Source organism: Salvelinus alpinus, chromosome 10 (assembly GCF_045679555.1).
Source record: "Salvelinus alpinus chromosome 10, SLU_Salpinus.1, whole genome shotgun sequence".
Classification (NCBI taxonomy): Eukaryota; Metazoa; Chordata; class Actinopteri; order Salmoniformes; family Salmonidae; genus Salvelinus; species Salvelinus alpinus.
In genome coordinates this window covers 8,136,480-8,162,721 of record NC_092095.1, presented here as the reverse complement: position 1 = coordinate 8,162,721, position 26,242 = coordinate 8,136,480, and the positions used below count along the sequence as shown (strand labels likewise).

Below are 26,242 nucleotides of genomic sequence, written 5' to 3'. Positions count from 1 at the left end.
CTTACCAAGACGACAGTAAATGTTCCTGAGTGGCCGAGTTACAATTTTGACTTAAATCGAGTTAAACATCTATGAACAGTCCTGCAAATGGTGGTCTAGCAACGATCAACAACCATGAAGAATTTTGATAATAATTACGGGCAAATATTGTACAATCCAAGTGTGGAAAGCTCTAGGAGACTTACCATAAACCACAAACACTCACAGCAGTAATCTCAGCCAAAGATGCTTCCACACAGCATTGACTCAGGGCTGTGAATACTAATGTAAGTGAGATATTTCTGTATCTCATTTTCAACAGATTTGATATCATAAGAAAAAGAAAGAAATAAGACATTTTCACTTTATCATTCTGAGGAATTGTGTGTGGATGGGTGAGAAAAAAAAACCAGAATGCAATCCATTTGGAATAAAGGCTGTAACACAACAGAATGTGGAATAAGTCAAGGGGTTTGATCACTTTCCGAAGGCAATGAACCTTTCCAAGCACTGCTACCATTGGATACCATGTGTTAGGCTACCTGTTACATCTACGGTTAAGTCATGTTGTGTTGTGTTACCTGTAGGATGTCTCCTGTGAGGTTCTTTAGGCCTTTGGGCTGCAGGATGGCCAGGTGAAGGAAGTTACACCCTGACTTGTCCTTTATGTTGACGTTGGCACCTGAACACACACACACACACACACACACACACACACACACACACACACACACACACACACACACACACACACACACACACACACACACACACACACACACACACACACGTAGATACACACAAACAGACACGAGAAACACACAGACAGACATATTACACACACACACACACACACAGACACACACTCCACAACCTGAGTTCATTCCACAGATTTGTTGCATTTGAATTCAGTTATTGATTTAGTGTAAAATCTGACCTTTGGACAACAGAAGAGCCACAGTTCTCCAGGCTCCACAGTTAGTAGCCAGCAGCAGGGGAGAAAGACCCTTACAGTCTATATAGTCAATGTCTGCACCCTGTCAACACAACATTCAATACAAGTTAAGTCCTATTCCTTATATGCTGCACTATTTTTTGTAGGGAATAGGGTGCCACTTGGTCACACAGTCTATTAGGATACACTAGGGAATAGGGTGCCATTTGGTCACACAGTCTATTAGGATTCAGAAGCACATTATGCTTATGCTTACATTATGCACATAATTTTTTATTTTTTATTTTACCTTTATTTAACCAGGTAGGTCAGTTAAGAACAAGTTCTCATTTACAACTGTGACCTGGTCAAGATAAAGCAAAGCAGTGTGACACCAACAACAACAGAGTTACACATGGAACAAACAAACATACAGTCAATAACACAATAGAAAGAAGTCTATATACAGTGCGTGCAAATGTAGTAAGATTAGGGAGGTAAGGCAATAAATAGGCCATAGAGGTGAAATAATTACAATTTAGCAATTAAACACTGATGTGATAGATGTGCAGAAGATGAATGTGCAAGTAAAGATACTGGGGTGCAAAGGAGCAAAAAAATAAATAACAATATGGGGATGAGGTAGTTGGATGGGCTATTTACAGATGGGCTATGTACAGGTGTAATGATCTGTAAGCTGCTCTGCCAGCTGATGCTTAAAGTTAGTGAGGGAGATATGAGTCTCCAGCTTCAGTGATTTTTGCAATTCGTTCCAGTCATTGGCAGCAGATAGCTGGAAGGAAAGGCGGCCAAAGGAGGAGTTGGCTTTGTGGGTGACCTGTGAAATATACCTGCTGGAGCGCGTGCTACGAGTGTGTGCTGCTATGGTGACCAGTGAGCTGAGATAAGGTGGGGCTTTACCTAGCAAAGACTTATAGATGACCTGGAGCCAGTGGGTTTGGCGACGAATATGAAGCGAGGCCAGCCAACGAGAGCATACAGGTCGCAGTGGTGGGTAGTATATGTGGCTTTGGTGACAAAACGGATGGCACTGTGATAGAGGGCATCCAATTTGCTGAGTAGAGTGTTAGAGGCTATTTTATAGATGACATCACCGAAGTCGAGGATCGGTAGGATGGTCAGTTTTACGAGGGTATGTTTGGCAACATGAGTGAACAATGCTTTGTTGCGGAATAGGAAACCGATTCTAGATTACATTTTGGATTGGAGATGCTTAATGTGAGTCTGGAAGGAGATTTTACAGTCTAACCAGACACCTAGGTATTTGTAGTTGTCCACTTATTCTAAGTCAGAACCGTCCAGAGTAGTGATGCTAGACGGGTGGGCAGGTGCGGGCAGCGATCGGTGAAAGAGCATGCATTTAGTTTTACTAGCTTTGGAGGCCACTGAAGGATAGTTGTATGGTATTGAACCTCTTCTGGAGGTGAGTTAACACAGTTTCCAAGAATGGCCAGAAGTATACAGAATGGTGTCGTCTGCGAAGAGGTGGATCAGAGAATCACCAGCTGCAAGAGCGACATCGTTGATATATACAGAGAAAGGAGTCGGCCCGAGAATTGAACCCTGTGGTACCCCCATAGAGACTGCCAAAGGTCAGGACAACAGGCCCTCCGATTTGACACACTGAACTCTCTCTGAGAAGTAGTTGGTGAACCAGGCGAGGCAGTCATTTGAGAAACCAAGGCTGTTGAGTCTGCCGATAAGAATGCGGTGATTGACAGAGTCGAAAGCCTTGGCCGGGTCGATGAATACGGCTGCACAGTATTGTCTTTGATTGATGGCAATTATGATATCGTTTAGGACCTTGAGCGTGGCTGAGGTGCACCCATGACCCGCTCGGAAACCAGATTGCATAGCAGAGAAGGTACGATGGGATTCGAAATGTTCGGTGATCTGTTTGTTAACTTGGCTTTCGAAGACTTTAGAAAGGCAGGGTAGGATAGATATAGTTCTATAACAGTTTGCGTCTAGAGTGTCTCCCCCTTTGAAGAGGGGGATGACCGCTTTCCAATCTTTGGGGATCTCAGGCGATACGAAAGAATGGTTGAACAGGCTAGTAATAGGGGTTGCAACAATTGGGGCGGATAATTTTAGAAAGAGAGGGGGTCCAGACTGTCTAGCCCAGCTAATTTGTAGTAGATTTATCGGTGGTCACAGTGTTTCCTAGCCTCAGTGCAGTGGGCAGCTGGGAGGAGGTGCTCTTATTCTCCATGGACTTGACTATATAACTATAGTGTTGAAATGAGGTACACCTCCAACTCTGATGTGTGTGTGTGTGTTTCTGTGTGTGTGCGTGCGTAGCTTTGTGCATGTGTGTGTGTGTGTGTGTGTGTGTGTGTGTGTGTGTGTGTGTGTGTGTGTGTGTGTGTGTGTGTGTGTGTGTGTGTGTGTGTGTGTGTGTGTGTGTGTGTGTGTGTGTGTGTGTGTGCGTAGCTTTGTGCATGTGTGTGCGTGTGTGTGTGCGTGTGTGTGTGTGTGTGTGTGTGTGTGTGTGTGTGTGTGTGTGTGTGTGTGTGTGTGTGTGTGTGTGTGTGTGTGTGTGTGTGTGTGTGTGTGTGTGTGTGTGTGTGTGTGTGTGTGTGTGTGTGTGTGTGTGTGTGTGTGTGTGTGTGTGTGTGTGTGTATTGTATTTACCTTTGAGATGAGGTACTCCGCCAACTCTGTGTGATCAAATATAGTTGACCTGGAAAATAGAGAACCAACCAAAGCGTCAGTGGGTTCAGAAAGTATTCACACACCTTTACTTTTCCCACGTTTTGTTGTGTTACCGACCTGCATTTAAAATGGATTAAAAAAATAAAAATTGTCACTGGTCTACACACACACACACAATACCCCATAATGTTAAAATGGAATTTTGCTGGTGTGATTTAAAAAAATCAATTTATAACAAATCGAAAGCTGAAATGTGTTGAGTCAATAAGTATTCAACCCCTTTGTTATGGCCTAAATCAGTTCAGGAGTAAAAATGTGCTTAACAAACCACATAATAAGTTACATGGACTCACTTTCTGTGCGATAATAGTATTTAACATGATGTGTGAATGATTACCTCATCTCTGTACCCCACACAAACAAAATATATGTACGTTCCTGCAGTCGAGCAGTGGATTTCAAACACAGATTCAACCACAAAGACCAGGGAGGTTTTCCAATCCCTCGCAAATAAAGACACATACAGTATTGGTAGATGGGTAAAAAAACAAACAGACATTAAATATCCCTTTGAGCATGGTGAAGATATTAATGACACTTTGGATGGTGTAACAATACACCCAGTCACTACAAAGATACAGGCGTCCTTCCAGTCACAGAAGAGGAAGGAAACCGCTCAGGGATTTTACCATGAGGCCAATGGTCATTTTAAAATGCTTATAGAGTTGAATGGTTGTGATAGGAGAAAACTGAGGCTGGATCAACAACAGTGTAGTTACTCCACAATACAAACCTAAATGACAGATGGAAAAGCAGGAAGCCTTTACAGAATACAAATATTCCAAAACATGCATGTTTTTAGGCTTTAATCTATATATTTTTGACATTTACTTTTACTTCACTACATTCCTAATGGAAATAATGTACTTTTTACTCCATACATTTTCCCTGAAAACCTAGAGTACTCATTTACATTTTGAATGCTTAACATGACAGGGAAATGGTCCAATTCAAGAGAACATCTCTGGTCGTCCCTACTGCCTCTGATCTGGTGAACTCACTAAACAGAGAACATCCCTGGTCATCCCTACTGCCTCTGATCTATGGGACTCACTAAACAGATAACATCCCTGGTCGTCCCTACTGCCTCTGATCTGGTGAACTCACTAAACAGAGAACATCCCTGGTCATCTCTACTGCCTCTGATCTGGAGGACTCACTAAACAGAGAACATCCCTGGTCGTCCCTACTGCCTCTGATCTAGAGGACTCACTAAACAGAGAACATCCCTGGTCGTCCCTACTGCCTCTGATCTGGTGGACTCACTAAACAGAGAACATCCCTGGTCATCCCTACTGCCTCTGATCTATGGGACTCACTAAACAGAGAACATCCCTGGTCGTCCCTACTGCATCTGATCTGGCGGACTCACTAAACAGAGAACATCCCTGGTCATCCCTACTGCCTCTGATCTATGGGACTCACTAAACAGAGAACATCCCTGGTCGTCCCTACTGCATCTGATCTATGGGACTCACTAAACAGAGAACATCCCTGGTCATCCCTACTGCCTCTGATCTATGGGACTCACTAAACAGAGAACATCCCTGGTCGTCCCTACTGCCTCTGATCTATGGGACTCACTAAACAGAGAACATCCCTGGTCGTCCCTACTGCATCTGATCTATGGGACTCACTAAACAGAGAACATCCCTGGTCATCCCTACTGCCTCTGATCTGGAGGACTCACTAAACAGAGAACATCCCTGGTCGTCCCTACTGCCTCTGATCTGGAGGACTCACTAAACAGAGAACATCCCTGGTCGTCCCTACTGCCTCTGATCTGGAGGACTCACTAAACAACAATGCTTCATTTGTACATTATATCTAAGTGTTGGAGCGTGCCCCTGGCTATCTGTAAATATAAAAAATTAAATATATTGTGCTGTCTGGTTTGCCTAATGTGAGGAATTTGAAATTATTTATACTTTTACTTTGGTATTTTAGCAATTATATTTACTTTTGATATTTAAAAGACAAATACTTTTAGACTTTTACTCAAGTACTATTTTACTGGGTGACTCACTTTTATTTGAGTAATTTTCTATTAAGGTATCTTTACTTTTACACAAGTCTGGCAACTGGGTATTTTTTTCCACCACTGGCTGTTTGGGGTACTCGAGGACTAGAGTTGGGTAACACTGGCTTACACTGCCATTTGCCATATATAGACAGCACAGAAGGTTGGTGGCAACTTAATTGGGGAGGACGGGCTCGTGGTTGAAGCGGAATGGTATCAAATACATCACACAGATGGTTTCCACTTGTTTAACCACGCAGTAGAGCTTTTTAAACCTATAGTATCATTCCCTTTTTTTATGAGGGTTTTTTAAACCTATAGTATCATTCCCTTTTTTTATGAGGGTTTTTTAAACCTATAGTATCATTCCCTTTTTTTATGAGGGTTTTTTAAACCTATAGTATCATTCCCTTTTTTTATGAGGGTTTTTTAAACCTATAGTATCATTCCCTTTTTTTATGAGGGTTTTTTAAACCTATAGTATCATTCCCTTTTTTTATGAGGGTTTTTTAAACCTATAGTATCATTCCCTTTTTTTATGAGGGTTTTTTAAACCTATAGTATCATTCCCTTTTTTTATGAGGGTTTTTTAAACCTATAGTATCATTCCCTTTTTTTATGAGGGTTTTTTAAACCTATAGTATCATTCCCTTTTTTTATGAGGGTTTTTTAAACCTATAGTATCATTCCCTTTTTTTATGAGGGTTTTTTAAACCTATAGTATCATTCCCTTTTTTTATGAGGGTTTTTTAAACCTATAGTATCATTCCCTTTTTTTATGAGGGTTTTTTAAACCTATAGTATCATTCCCTTTTTTTATGAGGGTTTTTTAAACCTATAGTATCATTCCCTTTTTTTATGAGGGTTTTTTAAACCTATAGTATCATTCCCTTTTTTTATGAGGGTTTTTTAAACCTATAGTATCATTCCCTTTTTTTATGAGGGTTTTTTAAACCTATAGTATCATTCCCTTTTTTTATGAGGGTTTTTTAAATCTATAGTATCATTCCCTTTTTTTATGAGGGTTTTTTAAACCTATAGTATCATTCCCTTTTTTTATGAGGGTTTTTTAAACCTATAGTATCATTCCCTTTTTTTATGAGGGTTTTTTAAACCTATAGTATCATTCCCTTTTTTTATGAGGGTTTTTTAAACCTATAGTATCATTCCCTTTTTTTATGAGGGTAGTTATGTTATGATGTAGGTTTTAGCCAGGTGTAGCCAAGTCATGGTCCTCTTTATACAGCACACACTGCTGTTGGATAGTTACCGTGGTAACTGGTCATGGAGACAAAGGACTAACAACATAGGACTCTGGTCAAAAGTAGCGCACTATATAGGGACTAGGCTGCAATTTGGAATGCAGTCAAGGTATAGGTTGTGAGGCAATGTCTCTTATCTATCTTTCTCTACAAATATTATTCAAACTATTCCCCCCACTTCTTACATTATGACTAATGGTTCCTTTTCAAACACACGCTTTGTCACCGAGCAACTGTTACCCTGACTCCTGAAACATGTTTGGTTCTGTCACACCATAGAATAGAATGATGAATTGTTATTATGATGGATCGGTTCACGACTTTAACATTCAAAGGAATTCATGGATAAACAAACGATTGGATGAATGGATGACTGAATGAATGAACAAATGAATGAACAAAAGAACAACGTAATTAATTAATTAACTAATGAAAACGAACGTGCAAATAAATGTATGGAAAAAACGTATGAATAAAACAAATAAATAAATGAATGAACAAACTCTCCCACCTGTGTAAAGGTGTCTGGCAGGCTCCATCAGGCAGGTTAATGATGCTGTCCACTCTACTGTAGGAAGCCAGCATCAGTTTAACAGCCTCTGTAGCTCCCTGGGAACAGGCAAAGTGCAGCGCTGTGGACCGGTCCACCTGGAGTACAGTACAATATACACACAGTGAGAACACACACACACACACAGTGACCAGGGCTCTGGTTAAAAGTAACACACTATATAGGGAATAGGTTGCCATTTAGTATACACACCTGAAAGGTGGTAACACTGCCCGTAGCCCACAGCCCGTAGCCCACAGCCCGTAGCCCACAGCCCGTAGCCCACAGCCCGTAGCCCACAGCCCGTAGCCCACAGCCCGTAGCCCACAGCCCGTAGCCCACAGCCCGTAGCCCACAGCCCGTAGCCCACAGCTCATAGCCCACAGCCCGTAGCCCACAGCCCGTAGCCCACAGCCCGTAGCCCACAGCCCGTAGCCCACAGCCCGTAGCCCACAGGCCGTAGCCCACAGCCCGTAGCCCACAGCCCGTAGCCCACAGCCCGTAGCCCACAGCCCGTAGCCCACAGCCCGTAGCCCACAGCTCGTAGCCCTTTCCTAAAGTCAAATGACCTAGTGTCCTCATGGGTGGAATGTTATTAATATTATTCATAATTCATAATTAAAAAATGCAGAAAATCTGTCATTTCTGTCAAACACTTTTTTGATGTATATAAAGGGTCATATTGGGATGCAAACTCAAAATATAATTTATTTCAACTCTACATGTCTCTACTGACATGGTACAGGTGTCTTCTTTTTTTAGGCCAATAAACCATAACCAAAGTAGATGGCGCCGGAGAGGATGGCAGTCGTTTTTACGTGACCCCAGCCAATTGTGTTTTTATGTTCGTTTATTTGCATTGTTTGTAACATATTTTTGTATTTCTTTTGTACATAATTTTGACGCTACATCAGAACTGCGATTACTCACCACGGAACTAGCAGAATTGTCAAGTGTGCTCCCTCTCCGGCCTCTAGGTCACCAGGCTGCTCGTTATGGAGCACACCTTTCACCATCGTTACGCACACCTGGGCATCGTCAGACTCAGCTGGGCTCCATCACTTTCTTGATTACCTACATACGTCACTCCCTTTGGTTCCTTCCCCAGGAGTCATTGTTTCTGTTTCATGTCTGTGCATTGTTCGTGGTTTCTTGTTTTGTATTATGCTACGTTTATTTATTAAAACACTCACTCCCTGAACTTGCTTCCCAACTCTCAGTGCACTCGTTACAAGAATCCTCTTTTTCCTTTCACGACTCTGACGAGCCCGACGCGAAGCATACACTGCTTCCTCGGGAACAGGCCCTGATCCCCGTGATCTGCGTGAAGAGGAGGTGGAGAAAGAGGGGGCGAAGGTCGGGCTTCTTTCTGAGAATTCGCAGGCGATTGAATAAACCCCCACTTCCATCCGTTCTGCTTGCAAACGTGCACTCTTTGGACAATAAAATCGCTGAGTAACGTGGAGGATTAAACTACCAACTGTAACATCTTCACGGAGTCGTGGCTGAACGACGACGATACATAAGGAAGTCTCAAGCTATTGCTCGCCTGAAGTAGAGTATCTCATGATAAGCTGTAGACCACACTACCTACCTAGAGAGTTTTCATCTGTATTTTTTTTAGCTGTTTACATACCACCACAGTCAGAGGCTAGCACTAAGACAGCATTGAATGAGCTGTATTCCGCAATAAGCAAACAAGAAAACGCTCACCTAAAGGTGGCGCTCCTAGTAGCCGGGGACTTTAATGCAGGGAAACTTAAATCCGTTTTACCAAATTTCTATCAGCATGTTAAATGTGCAACCAGAGGAAAAATACCTCTGCACCACCTTTACTCCACACACAGAGACACTACAAAGCTCTCCCTCGCCCTCCATTTGGCAAATCTGACCATAATTATATCCTCCTGATTCCTGCTTACAAGCAAAAATGAAAGCAGGGAGCACCAGTGACTCGCTCAATACGGAAATGGTCAGATGACCCGGATGCTATGCTACAGGACTGTTTTGCTAGCACAGACTGGAATATGTTCCGGGATTCATCCAATGGCATTGAGGAGTACACCACATCAGTCATTGGCTTCATCAATAAGTGCATTGATGACGTCATCCCCACAGTGACCGTACGTACATACACATCCAGAAGCCATGGATTACAGGCAGCATCCACACTGAGCTAAAGGCTAGAGCTGCCACTTTCAAGAAGCGGGACTCTATCCCGGGAAGCATATAAGAAATCCCGCTATGCCCTCTGATGAACCATCAAACAGGCAATGCAACAATACAGGACTAAGATCGAATCGTACTATACCGGCTCTGACGCTCGTCGGATGTAGCAGGGCTTGCAAACCATTACAGACTACAAAGGGAAGCACAGCCGAGAGCTGCCCAGTGACACGAGCCTACCAGACGAGCTAAACTACTTCTATACTCGCTTCGAGGCAAGCAACACTAACATGCATGAGAGCACCAGCTGTTCCGGAAGACTGTGTGATCACGCTCAATGCAGCCGATGTGAGTAAGACCTTGAAACAGGTCAACATACACAAGGCTGCAGTGCCAGATGGATTACCAGGATGTTTACAGCGAGCATACACTGACCAACTGACAAGTGTCTTCACTGACATTTTCAACCTCTTCCTGTCTGAGTCTGTAATACCAACATGTTTTAAGCAGACCACCATAGTCCCTGTGCCCTAGAACACTAAGGTAACCTGCCTAAATGACTACCGACCCGTAACACTCACGTCTGTAGCCATGAAGTGCTTTGAAAGGCTGGTCATGGCTCACATCAACACCATTATCCCAGAAACCCTAGACCCACTCCAATTTGCATACCGCACCAACAGATCCACAGATGATGCAATCTCCACTGCACTCCACACTGCCCTTTCACACCTGGAGAAAAGGAACACCTATGTGAGAATGCATTTCATTGACTACAGCTCAGCGTTCAACACCATAGTGCCCTCAAAGCTCATCACTAAGCTAAGGACCGTGGGACTAAACACCTCCCACTGCAACTGGATCCTGGACTTCCTGACGGGCCGCCCCCAGATGGTAAGGGTAGGTAACAACACCTTCGCCACGCTGATCCTCAACACGGGGGCCCATCAGGGGTGCGTGCTCAGTCCCCTCCTGTACTCCCTGTTCACTCATGACTGCACAACCAGGCACGACTCCAACACCATCATTCAATTTGCCGATGACACAACAGTGGTAGGCCTGATCACCGACAACGACGAGACAGCCTATAGGGAGGAGGTCAGAGACCTGGCCGTGTGGTACCAGGACAACAACCTCTCCCTCAACATGATCAAGACATAGGAGATGATTGTGGACTAAAGGAAAAAGAGGACTGAGCACGCCCCCATTCTCATCGACGGGGCTGCAGTGGAGCAGGTTGAGAGCTTCAAGCTCCTTGGTATCCACATCACCAACAAACTAACATGGTCCAATTACACCAAGACGTTTGTGAAGAGGGCACAACCAAACCTATTCCCCTCAGGAGACTGAAAATATATGGCATGGGTCCTCAGATTCTCAAAAGGTTCTACAGCTGCAACATCGAGAGCATCCTGACTGGTTGCATCACTGCCTGGTATGGCAATTGCTCGGCCTCCGACCATAAAGCACTACAGAGGGAAGTGCGAATGGCCCAGTACATCACCGGGGCCAAGCTTCCAGGAACTCTATACCAGGCGGTGTCAGAGGAAGGCCCTCAAAGACTCCAGCCACCTTAGTCATAGACTGTTCTCTCTGCTACTGCACGGCAAGCGGTAACGGAGCGCCAAGTCTAGGTCCAAGATACTTCTAAACAGCTTCTACCCCCCAAGCCATAAGACTCCTGAACATCTCGTCAAATGGCTACCGAGAATATTTGCAGTGCACCCCCCCACACCCTCCCTCACCCCCTCTTCACTGCTACTCTCTGTTGTCATCTCCTCAAATAACCGGTGCCCCCCCCCCCCACCCTCTCTTCACTGCTACTCTCTGTTGTCATCTCCTCAAATAACCGGTCCCCCCCCCCACCCTCTCTTCACTGCTACTCTCTGTAGTCATCTCCTCAAATAACCGGTCCCCCCCCCCCCCCACCCTCTCTTCACTGCTACTCTCTGTTGTCATCTCCTCAAATAACCGGTCCCCCGCCCCACCCTCTCTTCACTGCTACTCTCTGTAGTCATCTCCTCAAATAACCGGTCCCCCCCCCCACCCTCTCTTCACTGCTACTCTCTGTTGTCATCTCCTCAAATAACCGGTCCCCCCCACCCAACCCTCTCTTCACTGCTACTCTCTGTAGTCATCTCCTCAAATAACCGGTGCCCCCCCCACACCCCCTCTTCCCTGCTACTCTCTGTTGACATCTCCTCAAATAACCGGTGCCCCCCACCCAACCCTCTCTTCACTGCTACTCTCTGTTGTCATCTCCTCAAATAACCGGTGCCCCCCCACACCCTCTCTTCACTGCTACTCTCTGTTGTCATCTCCTCAAATAACCGGTGCCCCCCCCACACCCCCTCTTCCCTGCTACTCTCTGTTGTCATCTCCTCCAATAACCGGTGCCCCCCTGTATATTTTTGGAAACGGAATTGTTGGGTAAGGGCTCGTAAGTAAGAATTTCACTGTAAGGTCTACTACACCTGTTGTATTCGGCGCATGAGACTAATACAATTCGATTTCATTTGATTTGTTTAAGACTATTAAGAAACGGTGTGTGTGACCCTGATTTAGACCACTGCAGTAAAATGTCAAGGGGTCACAAGCATGAATGGCGGGAACAGAGCAGAGACCTCCCCAATTCGCTCAGCTCCACACCACATGCCATTCAGTATAGTAAGTAGAGGTCAGTACAGTAAGTGGAGGTCAGTACAGTAAGTGGAGATCAGTACAGTAAGTGGAGGTCAGTACAGGAAGTGGAGGACAGTACAGGAAGTGGAGGACAGTACAGTAAGTGGAGGTCAGTACAGTAAGTAGAGGACAGTACAGTAAGGGAGGTCAGTACAGGAAGTGGAGGTCAGTACAGTAAGTGGAGGTCAGTACAGTAAGTGGAGGTCAGTACAGTAAGTGGAGATCAGTACAGTAAGTGGAGGTCAGTACAGGAAGTGGAGGACAGTACAGTAAGTAGAGGTCAGTACAGTAAGTAGAGGACAGTACAGGAAGTGGAGGACAGTACAGTAAGTGGAGGTCAAGTACAGTAAGTGGAGGTCAGTACAGTAAGAGGAGGTCAGTACAGTAAGTGGAGGTCAGTACAGTAAGTGGAGGTCAGTACAGTAAGTGGAGGACAGTACAGTAAGTGGAGGTCAGTACAGTAAGTGGAGGTCAGTACAGTAAGTGCAGGTCAGTACAGTAAGTGGAGGACAGTACAGTAAGTGGAGGTCAGTACAGTAAGTAGAGGACAGTACAGGAAGTAGAGGACAGTACAGTAAGTAGAGGACAGTACAGTAAGTGGAGGTCAGTACAGTAAGTAGAGGACAGTACAGGAAGTGGAGGACAGTACAGTAAGTGGAGGTCAGTACAGTAAGTAGAGGACAGTACAGTAAGTAGAGGTCAGTACAGTAAGTGGAGGTCAGTACAGTAAGTGGAGGTCAGTACAGTAAGTGGAGGTCAGTACAGTAAGTGGAGGACAGTACAGGAAGTGGAGGACAGTACAGGAATTGGAGGTCAGTACAGGAATTGGAGGTCAGTACAGGAAGTGGCGGCGGATGTCAGAACAGGAAGCGGAGGTCAGTACAGGAAGCGAAGTTCAGTACAGGAAGCGGAGTTCAGTACAGTAAGTAGAGGTCAGTACAGTAAGTAGAGGACAGTACAGTAAGTGGAGGTCAGTACAGTAAGTAGAGGACAGTACAGGAAGTGGAGGACAGTACAGTAAGTGGAGGTCAGTACAGTAAGTAGAGGTCAGTACAGTAAGTGGAGGTCAGTACAGTAAGTGGAGGTCAGTACAGTAAGTGGAGGTCAGTACAGTAAGTGGAGGTCAGTACAGTAAGTGGAGGTCAGTACAGTAAGTGGAGGTCAGTACAGTAAGTAGAGGTCAGTACAGTAAGTAGAGGTCAGTACAGTAAGTGGAGGTCAGTACAGTAAGTGGATGTCAGTACAGTAAGTGGAGGTCAGTACAGTAAGTGGAGGTCAGTACAGTAAGTGGAGGTCAGTACAGTAAGTAGAGGTCAATACAGTAAGTGGAGGACAGTACAGTAAGTGGAGGTCAGTACAGTAAGTGGAGGTCAGTAAAGTAAGTGGAGGTCAGTACAGTAAGTGGAGGTCAGTACAGTAAGAGGAGGTCAGTACAGTAAGTAGAGGTCAGTACAGTAAGTGGAGGTCAGTACAGTAAGTAGAGGTCAGTACAGTAAGTGGAGGCTCAGTACAGTAAGTACAGTAAGTAGAGGTCAGTACAGTAAGTGGAGGTCAGTACAGTAAGTGGAGGTCAGTACAGTAAGTGGAGGTCAGTACAGTAAGTGGAGGTCAGTACAGTAAGAGGAGGTCAGTACAGTAAGTAGAGGTCAGTACAGTAAGTGGAGGTCAGTACAGTAAGTAGAGGTCAGTACAGTAAGTGGAGGCTCAGTACAGTAAGTACAGTAAGTGGAGGTCAGTACAGTAAGTGGAGGTCAGAACAGTAAGTGGAGGTCAGAACAGTAAGTAGAGGTCAGTACAGTAAGTACAGTAAGTGGAGGTCAGTACAGTAAGTGCAGGTCAGTGCAGTAAGTGGTGGTCAGTACAGTAAGTAGAGGTCAGTACAGGAAGAGGAGGTCAGTACAGTAAGTGGAGGCTCAGTACAGTAAGTGGAGGTCAGTACAGTAAGTGGAGGTCAGTACAGTAAGTAGAGGTCAGTACAGGAAGTAGAGGTCAGTACAGTAAGTGGAGGTCAGTACAGTAAGTGGAGATCAGTACAGTAAGTGGTGGTCAGTACAGTAAGTGGAGGTCAGTACAGTAAGTAGAGGTCAGTACAGGAAGAGGAGGTCAGTACAGTAAGTACAGTAAGTGGAGATCAGTACAGTAAGTGCAGGTCAGTACAGTAAGTGGAGGACAAGTACAGTAAGTGGAGGTCAGTACAGGAAGTGGAGGTCAGTACAGTAAGTGGAGGTCAGTACAGTAAGTAGAGGTCAGTACAGGAAGAGGAGGTCAGTACAGTAAGTACAGTAAGTGGAGGTCAGTACAGTAAGTGCAGGTCAGTACAGTAAGTGGAGGTCAAGTACAGTAAGTGGAGGTCAGTACAGGAAGTGGAGGACAGTACAGTAAGTGGAGGTCAGTACAGTAAGTAGAGGACAGTACAGTAAGTAGAGGTCAGTACAGTAAGTGGAGGTCAGTACAGTAAGTGGAGGTCAGTACAGTAAGTGGAGGTCAGTACAGTAAGTGGAGGACAGTACAGGAAGTGGAGGACAGTACAGGAATTGGAGGTCAGTACAGGAATTGGAGGTCAGTACAGGAAGTGGCGGCGGATGTCAGAACAGGAAGCGGAGGTCAGTACAGGAAGCGAAGTTCAGTACAGGAAGCGGAGTTCAGTACAGTAAGTAGAGGTCAGTACAGTAAGTAGAGGACAGTACAGTAAGTGGAGGTCAGTACAGTAAGTAGAGGACAGTACAGGAAGTGGAGGACAGTACAGTAAGTGGAGGTCAGTACAGTAAGTAGAGGTCAGTACAGTAAGTGGAGGTCAGTACAGTAAGTGGAGGTCAGTACAGTAAGTGGAGGTCAGTACAGTAAGTGGAGGTCAGTACAGTAAGTGGAGGTCAGTACAGTAAGTGGAGGTCAGTACAGTAAGTAGAGGTCAGTACAGTAAGTGGAGGTCAGTACAGTAAGTGGAGGTCAGTACAGTAAGTGGAGGTCAGTACAGTAAGTAGAGGTCAGTACAGTAAGTAGAGGTCAGTACAGTAAGTGGAGGTCAGTACAGTAAGTGGATGTCAGTACAGTAAGTGGAGGTCAGTACAGTAAGTGGAGGTCAGTACAGTAAGTGGAGGTCAGTACAGTAAGTGGAGGTCAGTACAGTAAGTGGAGGTCAGTACAGTAAGTAGAGGTCAGTACAGTAAGTGGAGGTCAGTACAGTAAGTGGAGGTCAGTACAGTAAGTGGAGGTCAGTACAGTAAGTAGAGGTCAGTACAGTAAGTAGAGGTCAGTACAGTAAGTGGAGGTCAGTACAGTAAGTGGATGTCAGTACAGTAAGTGGAGGTCAGTACAGTAAGTGGAGGTCAGTACAGTAAGTGGAGGTCAGTACAGTAAGTAGAGGTCAGTACAGTAAGTGGAGGACAGTACAGTAAGTGGAGGTCAGTACAGTAAGTGGAGGTCAGTAAAGTAAGTGGAGGTCAGTACAGTAAGTGGAGGTCAGTACAGTAAGAGGAGGTCAGTACAGTAAGTAGAGGTCAGTACAGTAAGTGGAGGTCAGTACAGTAAGTAGAGGTCAGTACAGTAAGTGGAGGCTCAGTACAGTAAGTACAGTAAGTAGAGGTCAGTACAGTAAGTGGAGGTCAGTACAGTAAGTGGAGGTCAGTACAGTAAGTGGAGGTCAGTACAGTAAGTGGAGGTCAGTACAGTAAGAGGAGGTCAGTACAGTAAGTAGAGGTCAGTACAGTAAGTGGAGGTCAGTACAGTAAGTAGAGGTCAGTACAGTAAGTGGAGGCTCAGTACAGTAAGTACAGTAAGTGGAGGTCAGTACAGTAAGTGGAGGTCAGAACAGTAAGTGGAGGTCAGAACAGTAAGTAGAGGTCAGTACAGTAAGTACAGTAAGTGGAGGTCAGTACAGTAAGTGCAGGTCAGTGCAGTAAGTGGTGGTCAGTACAGTAAGTAGAGGTCAGTACAGGAAGAGGAGGTCAGTACAGTAAGTGGAGGCTCAGTACAGTAAGTGGAGGTCAGTACAGTAAGTGGAGGTCAGTACAGTAAGTAGAGATCAGTACAGGAAGTAGAGGTCAGTACAGTAAGTGGAGGTCAGTACAGTAAGTGGAGATCAGTACAGTAAGTGGTGGTCAGTACAGTAAGTGGAGGTCAGTACAGTAAGTAGAGGTCAGTACAGGAAGAGGAGGTCAGTACAGTAAGTACAGTAAGTGGAGGTCAGTACAGTAAGTGCAGGTCAGTACAGTAAGTGGAGGTCAAGTACAGTAAGTGGAGGTCAGTACAGGAAGTGGAGGTCAGTACAGTAAGTGGAGGTCAGTACAGTAAGTAGAGGTCAGTACAGGAAGAGGAGGTCAGTACAGTAAGTACAGTAAGTGGAGGTCAGTACAGTAAGTGCAGGTCAGTACAGTAAGTGGAGGTCAAGTACAGTAAGTGGAGGTCAGTACAGGAAGTGGAGGACAGTACAGTAAGTGGAGGTCAGTACAGTAAGTAGAGGACAGTACAGTAAGTAGAGGTCAGTACAGTAAGTGGAGGTCAGTACAGTAAGTGGAGGACAGTACAGGAAGTGGAGGACAGTACAGGAATTGGAGGTCAGTACAGGAATTGGAGGTCAGTACAGGAAGTGGCGGCGGATGTCAGAACAGGAAGCGGAGGTCAGTACAGGAAGCGAAGTTCAGTACAGGAAGCGGAGTTCAGTACAGTAAGTAGAGGTCAGTACAGTAAGTAGAGGACAGTACAGTAAGTGGAGGTCAGTACAGTAAGTAGAGGACAGTACAGGAAGTGGAGGACAGTACAGTAAGTGGAGGTCAGTACAGTAAGTAGAGGTCAGTACAGTAAGTGGAGGTCAGTACAGTAAGTGGAGGTCAGTACAGTAAGTGGAGGTCAGTACAGTAAGTGGAGGTCAGTACAGTAAGTGGAGGTCAGTACAGTAAGTGGAGGTCAGTACAGTAAGTAGAGGTCAGTACAGTAAGTGGAGGTCAGTACAGTAAGTGGAGGTCAGTACAGTAAGTGGAGGTCAGTACAGTAAGTAGAGGTCAGTACAGTAAGTAGAGGTCAGTACAGTAAGTGGAGGTCAGTACAGTAAGTGGATGTCAGTACAGTAAGTGGAGGTCAGTACAGTAAGTGGAGGTCAGTACAGTAAGTGGAGGTCAGTACAGTAAGTAGAGGTCAGTACAGTAAGTGGAGGACAGTACAGTAAGTGGAGGTCAGTACAGTAAGTGGAGGTCAGTAAAGTAAGTGGAGGTCAGTACAGTAAGTGGAGGTCAGTACAGTAAGAGGAGGTCAGTACAGTAAGTAGAGGTCAGTACAGTAAGTGGAGGTCAGTACAGTAAGTAGAGGTCAGTACAGTAAGTGGAGGCTCAGTACAGTAAGTACAGTAAGTAGAGGTCAGTACAGTAAGTGGAGGTCAGTACAGTAAGTGGAGGTCAGTACAGTAAGTGGAGGTCAGTACAGTAAGTGGAGGTCAGTACAGTAAGAGGAGGTCAGTACAGTAAGTAGAGGTCAGTACAGTAAGTGGAGGTCAGTACAGTAAGTAGAGGTCAGTACAGTAAGTGGAGGCTCAGTACAGTAAGTACAGTAAGTGGAGGTCAGTACAGTAAGTGGAGGTCAGAACAGTAAGTGGAGGTCAGAACAGTAAGTAGAGGTCAGTACAGTAAGTACAGTAAGTGGAGGTCAGTACAGTAAGTGCAGGTCAGTGCAGTAAGTGGTGGTCAGTACAGTAAGTAGAGGTCAGTACAGGAAGAGGAGGTCAGTACAGTAAGTGGAGGCTCAGTACAGTAAGTGGAGGTCAGTACAGTAAGTGGAGGTCAGTACAGTAAGTAGAGGTCAGTACAGGAAGTAGAGGTCAGTACAGTAAGTGGAGGTCAGTACAGTAAGTGTAGATCAGTACAGTAAGTGGTGGTCACTACAGTAAGTGGATGTCAGTACAGTAAGTAGAGGTCAGTACAGGAAGAGGAGGTCAGTACAGTAAGTACAGTAAGTGGAGGTCAGTACAGTAAGTGGAGGTCAGTACAGTAAGTGGAGGTCAGTACAGTAAGTGGAGGTCAGTACAGTAAGTGGAGGTCAGTACAGTAAGTAGAGGTCAGTACAGTAAGTGGAGGTCAGTACAGTAAGTGGAGGTCAGTACATTAAGTAGAGGTCAGTACAGTAAGTAGAGGTCAGTACAGTAAGTGGAGGTCAGTACAGTAAGTGGATGTCAGTACAGTAAGTGGAGGTCAGTACAGTAAGTGGAGGTCAGTACAGTAAGTGGAGGTCAGTACAGTAAGTAGAGGTCAGTACAGTAAGTGGAGGACAGTACAGTAAGTGGAGGTCAGTACAGTAAGTGGAGGTCAGTAAAGTAAGTGGAGGTCAGTACAGTAAGTGGAGGTCAGTACAGTAAGAGGAGGTCAGTACAGTAAGTAGAGGTCAGTACAGTAAGTGGAGGTCAGTACAGTAAGTAGAGGTCAGTACAGTAAGTGGAGGCTCAGTACAGTAAGTACAGTAAGTAGAGGTCAGTACAGTAAGTGGAGGTCAGTACAGTAAGTGGAGGTCAGTACAGTAAGTGGAGGTCAGTACAGTAAGTGGAGGTCAGTACAGTAAGAGGAGGTCAGTACAGTAAGTAGAGGTCAGTACAGTAAGTGGAGGTCAGTACAGTAAGTAGAGGTCAGTACAGTAAGTGGAGGCTCAGTACAGTAAGTACAGTAAGTGGAGGTCAGTACAGTAAGTGGAGGTCAGAACAGTAAGTGGAGGTCAGAACAGTAAGTAGAGGTCAGTACAGTAAGTACAGTAAGTGGAGGTCAGTACAGTAAGTGCAGGTCAGTGCAGTAAGTGGTGGTCAGTACAGTAAGTAGAGGTCAGTACAGGAAGAGGAGGTCAGTACAGTAAGTGGAGGCTCAGTACAGTAAGTGGAGGTCAGTACAGTAAGTGGAGGTCAGTACAGTAAGTAGAGGTCAGTACAGGAAGTAGAGGTCAGTACAGTAAGTGGAGGTCAGTACAGTAAGTGGAGATCAGTACAGTAAGTGGTGGTCACTACAGTAAGTGGAGGTCAGTACAGTAAGTAGAGGTCAGTACAGGAAGAGGAGGTCAGTACAGTAAGTACAGTAAGTGGAGGTCAGTACAGTAAGTGCAGGTCAGTACAGTAAGTGGAGGTCAAGTACAGTAAGTGGAGGTCAGTACAGGAAGTGGAGGTCAGTACAGTAAGTGGAGGTCAAGTACATTAAGTGGAGGTCAAGTACAGTAAGTGGAGGTCAGTACAGTAAGTGCAGGTCAGTACAGTAAGTGGAGGTCAAGTACAGTAAGTGGAGGTCAGTATAGTAAGTGGAGGTCAGTACAGTAAGTGGAGGTCAGTACAGGAAGTGGAGGTCAGTACAGTAAGTGGAGGTCAGTACAGTAAGTGGAGGTCAGTACAGTAAGTAGAGGTCAGTACAGTAAGTGGAGGTCAAGTACAGTAAGTGGAGGTCAGTACAGTAAGTGGAGGTCAAGTACAGTAAGTGGAGGTCAAGTACAGTAAGTACCATTTGGGAAGCAATCCTACAGATAATGGGATCATTCCCAGACTCCGTTACACCGGCGGGGTGGGAGTAGAGATTATAAATCCTAAAATGATTATTATTTGCCTGGAAGATCCTGAGGAGATCTTTACTTAAGCTTGTGGTGTTCTGGTGCAGTCCAATGAGCCCCTCGTGTAAAAGTATGAAGAAATTAATTTAGAAATACAAAGATAGAAACAAGTAAAACCTGATGTGATTGTCTGTGTGGACGCTGTACATTGGAAAACGGTACAATAATTTATTGTACTTAGACAATTACATTAGGCTACATTATGATTATTCAAATAATGGTGGCTGAAACTATGGAATTGCTTGCAGAAGAAATAACGATTTGTAGGATCTCTGTTTCTGAACCAATCATATGATCACATACTTTATGTTTATGTACCTGATTCTGAACCAATCATATGATCACATATGTTGACGTAGCTGATTCTGAACCAATCATATGATCACATATGTTTATGTACCTGATTCTGAACCAATCATATGATCACATATGTTTATGTACCTGATTCTGAACCAATCATATGATCACATATGTTGACGTACCTGATTCTGAACCAATCATATGATCACATATGTTTATGTACCTGATTCTGAACCAATCATATGATCACATATGTTGACGTACCTGATTCTGAACCAATCATATGATCACATATGTTGACGTACCTGATTCTGAACCAATCATATGATCACATATGTTTATGTACCTGATTCTGAACTAATCATACCCTTCTGTTACCTGTTGCTGATCAATCTTAGCTCCTTTCTGGATGCAGAACTTAATCATGTCCACGTTTCCTCCCCTGACCGCCATGTGTAGAGGACTACTGTACGACTTATCCAGGACGTTAATGTGTTCCTCTATGGAATGACCCATCTCCTCTCCTGGACAACACACAAACAACAGGAGTGTTCATGTCATAGCCAGCATCTGAAAGTCAGCGGATGTGTGTACACTGTATTTGGTACTAAACTCACACACACAAAGAGTGTAACTCAATAGTAGGGTTGTTGTGGTGACCGGCAGTTATGAGTCATGAGTCTTACGCACTCTGGACTTGTGTTGGCAGTACCCAACTCGCTAACGATCATCAGGTCCTAATGGCCTGGTGCTCAGGGCTCTATTGTCCCTCTAACCACTCTGACATCAACGCAAATATATTGAAAATCACATCATAAACACACACATCGCCAAAACAGAATCAGGCTTTTAAAAACTCACCTGATTGTGATTGGTCAATTTGAAGAAAGTAGTTCAACAACAGAAACTGAGTGTAAAACATGGTCATTGTGGATGTTGTTTCGAAGTCTAACACAACGAAATGGACAGAGCTTTCTAAGGTGATGACTAACTCAAAACACATGTTAGAGCTTATATATGATATATAAATATACAGTATATCACAAAAGTGAGTACACCCCTCACATTTTTGTAAATATTTGAGTATATCTTTTCATGTGAGAACACTGAAGAAATGACACTTTGCTACAATGTAAAGTAGTGAGTGTACAGCTTGTATAACAGTGTACATTTGCTGTCCCCTCAAAATAACTCAACACACAGCCATTAATGTCTAAACCGCTGGCAACAAAAGTGAGTACACCCCTAAGTGAAAATGTCCAAATTGGGCCCAATTAGCCATTTTCCCTCCCCGGTGTCATGTGACTCGTTAGCGTTACAAGGTCTCAGGAGTGAATGGGGAGCAGGTGTGTTAAATTTGGTGTCATCGCTCTCACACTCCCTCATACTGACTGGTCACTGGAAGTTCAACATGGCACCTCATGGCAAAGAACTCTCTGAGGATCTGAAAAAAATAATTGTTGCTCCACATAAAGATGGCCTGGGCTATAAGAAGATTGGCAAGACCCTGAAACTGAGCTGCAGCACGGTGGCCAAGACCATACAGCGGTTTAACTGGACAGGTTCCACTCAGAACAGGCCTCGCCATGGTCGACCAAAGAAGTTGAGTGCACGTGTTCAGCGTCATATCCAGAGGTTGTCTTTGGGAAATAGACGTATGAGTGCTGCCAGCATTGCTGCAGAGGTTGTAGGGGTGGGGGGTCAGCCTGTCAGTGCTCAGACCATACGCCGTACACTGCATCAAATTGGTCTGCATGGTTGTCGTCCCAGAAGGAAGCCTCTTCTAAAGATGATGCACAAGAAAGCCCGCAAACAGTTTGCTGAAGACAAGCAGACTAAGGACATGGATTACTGGAACCATGTCCTGTGGTCTGATGAGACCAAGATAAACTTATTTGGTTCAGATGGTGTCAAGCGTGTGTGGCGGCAACCAGGTGAGGAGTACAAAGACAAGTGTGTCTTGCCTACAGTCAAGCATGGTGGTGGGAGTGTCATGGTCTGGGGCTTCATGAGTGCTGCCGGCACTGGGGAGCTACAGTTCATTGAGGGAACCATGAATGCCAACATGTACTGTGACATACTGAAGCAGAGCATGATCCCCTCCCTTCAGAGACTGGGCCGCAGGGCAGTATTCCAACATGATAACGACCCCAAACACACCTCCAAGGCGACCACTGCCTTGCTAAAGAAGCTGAGGGTAAAGGTGATGGACTGGCCAAGCATGTCTCCAGACCTAAACCCTATTGAGCATCTGTGGGGCCTCCTCAAACGGAAGGTGGAGGAGTGCAAGGTCTCTAACATCCACCAGCTCCGTGACGTCGTCATGGAGGAGTGGAAGAGGACTCCAGTGGCAACCTGTGAAGCTCTGGTGAACTCAATGCCCAAGAGGGTTAAGGCAGTGCTGAAAAATGATGGTGGCCACACAAAATATTGACACTTTGGGCCCAATTTGGACATTTTCACTTAGGGGTGTACTCACTTTTGTTGCCAGCGGTTCAGACATTAATGGCTGTGTGTTGAGTTATTTTGAGGGGACAGCAAATTTACACTGTTATACAAGCTGTACACTCACTACTTTACATTGTAGCAAAGTGTCATTTCTTCAGTGTTGTCACATGAAAAGATATACTCAAATATTTACAAAAATGTGAGGGGTGTACTCACTTTTGTGATATACTGTATATATACACACACTACTGTTCAAAAGTTTGGGTCACTTAGAAATGTCCTTGTTTTGAAAGAAAAGCCCCTTTTTTGTCCATTAAAATAACATCAAAAGTTTAGACATGGTTAATGTTGTAAATGACTATTGTAGCTGGAAATGGCAATTTTGTTAATGGAATATCTACATAGGCGTACAGAGGCCCATCAGCAACCATCACTCCTGTGTTCCAATGGCACATTGTGGTAGCTAATCCAAGTTTATCATTTTAAAAGCCTATTTGATCATTAGAAAAACCCTTTTCAAATATATTAGCACAACTGAAAACTGTTGTCCTGATTAAAGAAGCAATAAAACTGGCCTTCTTTAGACTTGTTGAGTATCTGGAGCATCAGCATTAGTGGGTTCGAATACAGGCTCAAAAAATGGCCAGCAACAAAGAACTTTCTTCTGAAATTCGTCAGTCTATTATTTTTCTGAGAAATTAAGGCTATTCCATGCGAGAAACTGCCAAGAAACTGAAAATCTCGTACAGCGCTGTGTACTACTCCCTTCACAGAACAGCGCAACCTGGCTCTAACCAGAATAGAAAGAGGAGTGGGTGGGTGGCCCCGGTGCACAACTGAGCAAGAGGACAAGTACATTAGAGTGTCTAGTTTGAGAAACAGACGCCTCACAAGTCCTCAACTGGCCGCTTCATTAAATAATACCTGCAAAACACCAGTCTCAACGTCAAAAGTGAAGAGGCGACTCCGGGATGCTGTCCTTCTAGCCAAAGTTCCTCTGTCCAGTTTCTGTGTTCTTTTGCTCATCTTAATCTTTTATTTTTATTGGCCAGTCTGAGATATGGCTTTTCAAATCAAATTCGCATTGTAGGCAGCATGTGCTGCACCAGAATCACATGTTCTCCTCTGTTTTATCACGGTTTGAACGTTGTGCAGTGTTCAGTGTTACTCTGGATGGAACATTTATAAAATACCAGGAAAATATTCAACACTAATGTTCCTAAGTGTCTTCCTGCCCTGTCCTTGGTCCTTCTCTTCAGGCCAGACACTACATGGAAGCTGTTCTGTTGAGGCCAGACACTTCATGAAAGCTGTTCTGTTGAGGCCAGACACTACATGGAAAGATGTTCTGTTGAGGCCAGACACTACATGGAAGCTGTTCTGTTGAGGCCAGACACTACATGGAAGCTGTTCTGTTGGGGCCAGACACTACATGGAAGCTGTTCTGTTGGGGCCAGACACTACATGGAAGCTGTTCTGTTGAGGCCAGACACTACATGGAAGCTGTTCTGTTGGGGCCAGACACTACATGGAAGCTGTTCTGTTGAGGCCAGACACTACATGGAAAGATGTTCTGTTGAGGCCAGACACTACATGGAAGCTGTTCTGTTGGGGCCAGACACTACATGGAAGCTGTTCTGTTGAGGCCAGACACTACATGGAAAGATGTTCTGTTGAGGCCAGACACTACATGGAAGCTGTTCTGTTGGGGCCAGACACTACATGGAAGCTGTTCTGTTGAGGCCAGACACTACATGGAAAGATGTTCTGTTTACAGTAGATAAAGTAGATACACTAAGTTGAATTTCTAAGTTATTAGGGCATATCCTGTTCAAGTTAATAACTCTAAACTGTGTTCTGTTTTCTTTCAGTTTAATGGAAACTAGGATGACAAGTGGACGAACATCTGAGTCTTCGAACTCAACTCATTTCCCCTTAGTCATGCCATCTGTGGATATCTGGCTTGGCCTGGCCTTAAGAATGTGAATTCTCATTTGGTCCAAATCTGACAACGACAGAACCTTCACAAATATTTAGCTGTTGGATTAAACACATCCAGTGTCCTGTTATGACGATGAGTAAACAGGTTGGGTAAACAGTGAGTCCGTGACGTGGTCTCTGGGTTTTTCGTGTGGCTCCGCGGATGACCATTCTGACACAAAATGACCGCCGTGTGTAAGTCAGTGTAAAGATGGACAACGTTAATGGGGGGGGGGGGCACAATAAAATCTGACTTCATCAAGGGGGGGGGGGGGGGGGGGGCGCAGTGGCTCACGGGTCTGCGTACCGACTTCCAAGCAGCAACAAAAATGTCCCCCACCTTGTTAGCAAAACATTTTAGCGGCTCCCCTTCTTGACAGCGGAGAGAAAAATGTTTAAAATAAAAAGGTTTTAGAGTTAAAGGTTAGGGAGCATGAGTTTTACTCACCAAAGTAACAACACTGTGTAGTTAAAGACTTAGTAACTTAGTTGTAGTTACGATATGGTTACCTCAAACTAAAAACATACTTATATTTTGAAGTTTTTAAACCTGTTGTGTGGGGAAACGTTTTTTTTTCACCCAATTTGTCCAACTTATCTAAAGTGTCAATAAAACAATTATATAACGTGTCGTTACATACCGATTTGAGGGTTTATGTCGAATTTGAATCAGGTTATTTAGGGCGGAGCTAAAGTTATCTTCAGAAGTCAACAGTGGCTGTCACCGGAGGGGGGGGGGGCAAACAAACCTACGGACCACCCCAGCTATCCTCATGTACTTTATGCCCCCTCAGACTTTTGGTGTGCACGACACCCCTGGATACACAGTCAGATGGTAACTATACAATGGTAATAGGGGGGAGGGGACACAATAGTAGACCTAATGAAAAACATTTTACAGATACCATACTTTATGATTATCTTTACAGTGGGACCCATAGAAAACGTGGAAAAGTAAATGCAGTCCTTTATTGTTCTCATGGTAAAGACGTACCAGCTTTGAGGATGACCTCCATGGCTTGCTTTGCGCCTGCGAAAGCAGCTGTGTGGATGGCGAAGTGGCCTAGCTTGTTCTGACTACTGAGCTGTGCCCCGTGCTTCAGCTACAGGACAGAGAACAGGAACAGAGATGTGTTAGAGGGAAGAGACAGTGGTTTGGACAGAGAACAGGAACAGAGATGTGTTAGGGGGAAGAGGCGGTGGTTTGGACAGAGAACAGGAACAGAGATGTGTTAGGGGGATGAGGCGGTGGTTTGGACAGAGAACAGGTACAGAGATGTGTTAGGGGGAAGAGACAGTGGTTTGGACAGAGAACAGGAACAGAGATGTGTTAGGGGGTAGAGACAGTGGTTTGGACAGAGAACAGGAACAGAGATGTGTTAGGGGGAAGAGGCGGTGGTTTGGACAGAGAACAGGAACAGAGATGTGTTAGGGGGAAGAGGCAGTGGTTTGGACAGAGAACAGGAACAAAGATGTGTTAGGGGGAAGAGACAGTGGTTTTGGACAGAGAACAGGAACAGAGATGTGTTAGGGGGAAGAGACAGTGGTTTGGACAGAGAACAGGAACAAAGATGTGTTAGGGGGAAGAGGCGGTGGTTTTGGACAGAGAACAGGAACAGAGATGT

General features: G+C 44.8%; 1 protein-coding gene across 1 annotated transcript in view; it reads right to left on the bottom strand.

Annotated features, from left to right (window-relative positions):
* The window catches only part of LOC139531475 (transient receptor potential cation channel subfamily A member 1-like), an 87,083-nt gene that overhangs the window by 44,099 nt on the left and 16,742 nt on the right, over positions 1–26,242 (bottom strand). Inside the window, exons 5-10 of the mRNA XM_071327952.1 lie at positions 25,612–25,720; positions 20,568–20,713; positions 7,443–7,579; positions 3,569–3,617; positions 917–1,016; positions 561–661 (exon numbers count right to left, since the gene is read on the bottom strand). Coding sequence (XP_071184053.1) covers positions 561–661; positions 917–1,016; positions 3,569–3,617; positions 7,443–7,579; positions 20,568–20,713; positions 25,612–25,720 — 642 coding nt within the window. The remainder of the gene's footprint in view (positions 1–560; positions 662–916; positions 1,017–3,568; positions 3,618–7,442; positions 7,580–20,567; positions 20,714–25,611; positions 25,721–26,242) is intronic.